The sequence below is a fragment of the Sorex fumeus genome, unplaced genomic scaffold (assembly GCF_029834395.1).
Source record: "Sorex fumeus unplaced genomic scaffold, SorFum_2.1 ptg000187l, whole genome shotgun sequence".
NCBI classification, from domain to species: Eukaryota; Metazoa; Chordata; class Mammalia; order Eulipotyphla; family Soricidae; genus Sorex; species Sorex fumeus.
In genome coordinates this window covers 2,532,036-2,537,894 of record NW_026606244.1, presented here as the reverse complement: position 1 = coordinate 2,537,894, position 5,859 = coordinate 2,532,036, and the positions used below count along the sequence as shown (strand labels likewise).

The 5,859-nt window shown below is 62.8% G+C and overlaps 1 protein-coding gene across 1 annotated transcript; it reads right to left on the bottom strand.

Moving 5' to 3' along the window:
- Window positions 1–3,981: 3,981 nt before the first annotated feature.
- On the bottom strand, window positions 3,982–5,352 carry FBLL1 (fibrillarin like 1). Its single transcript, XM_056107980.1, has one exon. It carries the CDS (start codon window positions 5,290–5,292, stop codon window positions 3,982–3,984), a length of 1,311 nt encoding a protein of 436 aa, XP_055963955.1. The 5' UTR covers window positions 5,293–5,352.
- Between the last annotated feature and the right edge of the window lie 507 nt (window positions 5,353–5,859).

Sequence of the window (5,859 nt, the reverse complement as noted above, 5' to 3'; positions counted from 1 at the left end):
GGTTCGATCCCTGGCATCCCATAGGGTCCCGTGAGCAATGCCAGGAGTCACTTCTGAGCATCTCCCAAAAGCCAAAAAAAAAAAAAAAGAAGAAGAAGAGGAAGCGATTCCATACATAGACCCTCCCTCCTCTCATCCTTCCCTCTGTTCCCCATCGCTCCTCATCGACCTTCCTCTCTCTCCCTCTCCATCTGCCCTGATGGGGCAAAGTGCTCAGCAGCGTCACCGCCAATCCCAGGAGAAAAGGCCTGAGCAGACACCAACCCAGCCGGCAGGAGCACTTACACCTCAAACGCAATGTTCACTGCTGCCGGCCCCGGCAGCCTCGGCCGACAAAGAGAGGCTGAGGCAGGGCTGCCAGGAACAGGGAACTGAGCACCCTCACTTGGTTGAGCTGGCCGGGGGTCCAGTGACACTGCTACCCCGAGTGCCCCGGGGTGTCCTGGGCCTGGGTGACCACTGCGGTCACACTTCCACACTTTCCCTGGCCCTCCTCCTGCGGCTCCAGGCTTCAGCTGCCATCTCTGTTCCCCTATCTGCACTTCTTTTGTTGTTGTTTTTTGGGTCACACCCAGCGATGCTCAGGGGTTCCTCCCAGCTCTGCATTCAGGAATGACTCCTGGCGGTGCTCGGGGGACCCTATGGGATGCTGGGACTCGAAGCCGCGTCAGCCACCGCGTTGCAAGGCAAACAGATGCCCTCTCCCCGCTGTGCTATGGCTCTGGAACGGGATCTGCACATTTCTGTCGGTACTCACCGGGGCCATCCCTTTGGTGCAGGGTCCCGCCCGGTCTCCTCCTCCGGCAGTTCCCACAGTCTGTCTCTCCAGCGATGCTGGCAGCTCCAGGCCCAGATACAAAGGGCTGTGTGTCTCTGTGCCTGTGAGTGTGTGGTAGGGGGGCCTGACTCCCTGCCCCGCCCCCTACTCTGTGTCTCATCCGAGGGTCACCACGGGCCCCCTGTGGGGAAGCAGGAAGAACCCCATGAGGGAGGATGGGCTGGTTCCCCCTGGTTCACCTGGGTAATGAATTCATTAGCTCCCTGGGAGGGGAGCGAGAGAGGGCTTTGGGAAATCGGGCACCACCAGCAGAGAGGCCCCAGGGGGCCATGCAGGGGTGAAGGCCAACAGCCAATCCCAGTCTCCTCTGCCTAGGGTATCTAAGCACAGAGCCAGGGGTAGCCCTGGGGCACCACCACATCCAAAAAGGAAAAAAAAAAAAGGGAAGGGGGGCGTGATAAGCAAGAAACCAGTAGAGACCTTTGTGGAAGGGGTTTCAGAGTCCCCCTTGGAGGGTCCGTTTGTGCCTGGGAGCCTTCCCAGGGGACCCCGGGCAGGGCCTGTCGTCATCCCTCAGAGTGGCTGTGTTTTCCGTTGGGAGCGGGTGTTTCGCCTTCTCCGGCTCTTAGCGGGCTGTGATGAGGAGGAGCACGCCGTGTTTGCGGAGAAGCCTGGTCTGGGTTGGGGTCAGACTTTTCTCTGCTACACACACCCTCATCTTCCCGATCCGCCTGGAGAGACACACCTCAACAACGCCCCCCGCCCCCTTCCCACCTCACCCCTGCATCAGAGCCGAGGTAGAGGTGAGCGGCGCAGGGGCGGTAGAGAAGGGATGACTGTCTTGAAAAATAATTTGCTTTCTCTGTTGTTGTTGCTGTCGTGGCCAAAGCAGAGTTAACTGCATGTTGCTGTTGTGGCCAAGGCAGAGTAACTGCATGTTGCTGTCGTGGCCAAAGCAGAGTAACTGCATATTGCTGTCGTGACCAAAGCAGAGAAACTGCAATCTGCCCAAGCACATCTTTTTTTTTTTTCTTTAATTCTTTTTTCTCCCCTCCCCACCAAGCACATCTTTAAAAAAAAAAGGGAATTGAGTCACACCCGGCAGGGCTCAGGGACCCATGCAAGCGCGCGCGGATTCCAACTGGGATCAGCCTCATGCAAGAGCAAGGGCCTTAACCCCGGGATTATCTCTGCTGCCCCAGGAGGTCCCCTGCTTGCTTGCAAGGCATGCACTTTGCCCCTCTGCGGTCGGCCAGCCTCCCCCCTTCTCCTGAGTGAAGCAATCCTTCCCGGGACGAACCGGTGACAGAGTTTGGCAAGGAGGCAATGGGGAATTCTTTTTTTTTAAGTGTGTGTGAGGGAATTCATAAATGAAAGGCCTTCTTGAATCTGGGTCCTGGACCCACCCCAGGTCTCAGCCTCCCCCTCCCCACACCCCTACCCACCATCTTCAGGCGATTTTGAAGTGCCAGAATGGAATGTTCCGGGCCCCACAGCTCAGGGTCTACAGAGAATGCGCTGGAGAGACAGGCCCTTTCTGCAACTCTTATTTTTCTCTCTTTTCTTCTTCTTCTTCTTCTTCTTTTGCTTCTTCCCTCTGCTGCTGCAGTGCTGGGCACTGACCCAGGTCTTCACATAAGCCAGGCAAGTGCTCTCCACCGCTGAGCTAACCCCCTTCCACCCCCCAGCCCTCCCAGTCCGTTTAGTTCTTTGTTGCTTCCTTTGTTTGGGGAGTGGCTGGTCCGAGTTGGAACTGGACTTTGAGGGGGAGAGGGTTAAGCTTAGGGTGAAGGGTGGTGTGTGGTGACTGTTAGGTTTAGGGCTTAGGGTTGGCGCTTAACATGGAGAATTTAGTTCTGCGTGAGACTAAAAGGTTTCATGTTTAATGACCGGGGTTAGTATTGGCGAGAGAAAAAAAAATAATGCTTAGGGCTCGCTTGGGGTTCCAGCTAAGACATTCTCTGGAGTTCGGGTTCGGGTATATAGGGTTTGGGTAGGATTAGGGTTCGTGTCCGGGGTGTGGGCAGATTTAGAGCTGGGGTTGGGGTTTAGGATGGGGCATTTCTGGGTGGGCCCCGCTTTCTCGGGTGCTTCTCAGCCACTTGGCCAGGGGTGCCTTTGGGTCTGCGGTGCCTCACCGCCGAGTGAGAGCCTGAGAGGCAAGCTCAGATTCGATTTCCCGTCTTGTTTCTCCCCTTTAAGGCCTAAGGGAAGGGGGGTGTGAGCAGGGGCCAGGGCAGGGGCAGCTGGCCGTGGGGCGGCTTTGTGCAGAAACCTGTAGCCTGCCCAGCGGGGGGGAGGGGAGTGGCCGTGGAGCTCAGGACGACTGGCCTTGAACGCCCACCTCCTTCCTTGCTCGCTAAGCTTTGGAAAACCAGTCTGACTTCCTGGGGGGGGGGGGCGGTTTAAACTTCAGCCTTCTGCAGTACTCCTACAAAATATAAATAAAAAATGAAATAAAATAAAATAATAAACCTCAGCCTTCTGGCCCTCATCGTGGGGGGGGGGGGGAAGAAAATGGTTTGTCAAAACCAAACAAAACGAATAATAAAATAAAATAAGAACCTCATTATAGTCCATGAAACTCCCACCCATCGCCCCCAGGGCAGGCTGGGAAAATTGGTAAATTTATGGGGGGAATTTAGCTCGCTCCTGGCCGACTCCTAGTCTCCTAGGGTGGGGGAGGGGGAAGCAGTGTGGAGGGGCCCCCTCCCCCCCTCCCCTCCCCCGTAGGCCTTGCCTTCCCCTTCCCGCATCCGCTCCACCTCCCCCGCCCCCTCCCAGGGTTTAGGGACCTGAGCGATCCCAGTCCCTAACCACCATCCCCCCTCCACCTGTTTGCAGCCAGACCCCTCTGCAAAGCTGGCCAACCGCCCCATACCCCCACCCCACATCCGCGCAAGACCAGGGTCTATACCTTTTTTTTTTTTTATGCCATTTAATCGAATACCAAAGGGAAGAAGGACACCGAGAGAGGGAGAGAGGGGGCCAACACAGCCACAGTGAACACAGTGAACACACTTTCGGGGAGAGGCGGGACAGGGGTCTCGGGGAGAGCCCGTGCGGGGGTGGGGGGGTGGGTAGCAGAGGGAGCTGGGCGCTGCGTGGAGGGGCGGGCGGGGCGCGGGGGTGCTGGGGTGGGGGCGCCTCCACCGCGGGGGGTGCCAGCCGGGGCGCGCGCAGGGTGGCGGGGGCTGGGAGGGCTAGTTGCCGCCGCTGCTGCCGCCGCCGCCGCCGCCGCCGCCGCTCTTGCCCGAGGGGCGGTAGACCCCGATGACCACGGCGTGGTCGCGCTCGTAGGGCTCCAGCGTGAGCTGCTCCTGCGGCTTGAGGTTCTCCTGCTGCAGCTTCTTGACCTCGGACGCGAACACGGCCTCGGGCGAGGCGGTGGAGTCGATGCAGTTGGCCTTGATGGACATGAGGAAGTGGCCGCCGTTGCGCAGGAAGGTGTGCGCGTTGAGCGCCACGATGCGCGACTGGTCGGGCTGCGCCACGTCGGCGAAGATGACGTCCACCATGCCGATGAGCATGCGGTACTTGAGCGGGTGGCGCGCGTCCTCCAGCACGGGGATGATGTTGGTGCGGCGGTTGGCCACGTTGACCAGGTCGCGGCCCGTGCGGTGCGAGAACTCCACGGCGTAGACGAGGCCCTCGGGCCCGATGATGTCGGACACGTGCGACACGGTGGTGCCCGACGCGGCGCCCAGGTACAGCACCTTGGACTTGGGCTTGATGTGGATCTGCTCCACGCCGCCCAGGATGGCCGCGGCCAGCTTGGAGCGGAACGGGTTCCACATGCGGTACTCCACCTTCTCGGTGCCCTCGATCACCGTCACGCGCCGCTCGCCGTACACCGAGTGGCCGGGCACCAGGTTCAGCGTGACCAGCGCGTCGGCGCCGCCGCGGTAGATGAACACGCCCGCGTGCCGGTGCGGCTCCACCGTGATCAGGTTGGCGGCGCGTTTGCGGCGGCGGTTCTTGTTCTTGACCACGCCGGCGCGCCATTGCCCACCCCGCTGCTGCTCGCGGGGGTCGCCGCCGCCGCCGCCGCCGCCGCTGCGGCCCCGGCCCCGGCCGCCGCCTCCGAAGCCGCGTGCCCGCGGCCCCCCGTACCCACCGGCACCCCCCGCACGTAGCGCGCCCCCCGCATGAACCTTATTCCCCGCACGGCCCTTGCTCCCCGCACGGCCCGGGTGCCCCGGACGCCCCTTGCTACCGGAGCGCCCCTGGCCCCCCGGGCGCCCCTTGCTGCCGCTGCGCCCCTGGCGCCCCGAGCCGCCGCCGCCGCTGCGCCCCTGGCTCCCCGAGCCGCTGCCGCCGCCGCCGCTGCGCCCCGAGCCGCCGGCGCGCCGCCCCTTGGCGCTGGAGCTGCGCCCCTTGCTCCCCGAGCGCCCCTTGCTCCCCGAGCGGCCGCTATCGTCTCTGCGTCCCTTACTGCCATCGCGCCGTCCGCTCCAGCTGCTGCTCCGGCTGCTGCCCGATCCACCCTGGCGCAGGCTCACAGCCGATTTCATAGCGCGCCCCGGGGCTGTCCGGGGAGGCCCGCCGGCCGGCCGGCGCGCGCGCGCAACCGCGCACACACACGCGGGGGGCCACGGGCCGCCGCGCCCCCGACCCCGGGCCGAGTCCCGCCGAGGGCGCTCCGGGAGCGGCGGTCGGTCGTCCGCAGGCTGCAGGGGGGAGTTGGGGTGACCTAAAGGGGCGGGTTGGCAGAGAAAGGCTGGGGGGAGAGTTCTTTTTTTTTTGCCTTTTTTTCTTTTTTTTCTATGGTTTTCGAGGGGTCCCGCTCGCTCCCCCGGCGGCGCTGGAGCGGGACCGAACCGGCGGCGTTGGGTGGCGGCGGCGGCGGCGGCGGTGGCTGGCCCGCTCCTCCGCCTCCGCCACCGGCACCGGCACCGGCACCGGCAGCACCACGGGCTCCTCCCGGCGACGAGCGAGACCGACGACGAGGCGGCTGGCACGGGCTCTACTGCAGTCCCCGCAGCTCAGGAGCCGCCCTTTGACGCAGCGCCTGGCGTGATCGCATCACGCCCCGCTATGGCAACCCCGCAGCCCCGGAAGCCCCCCTTCCCCGGCGCGCA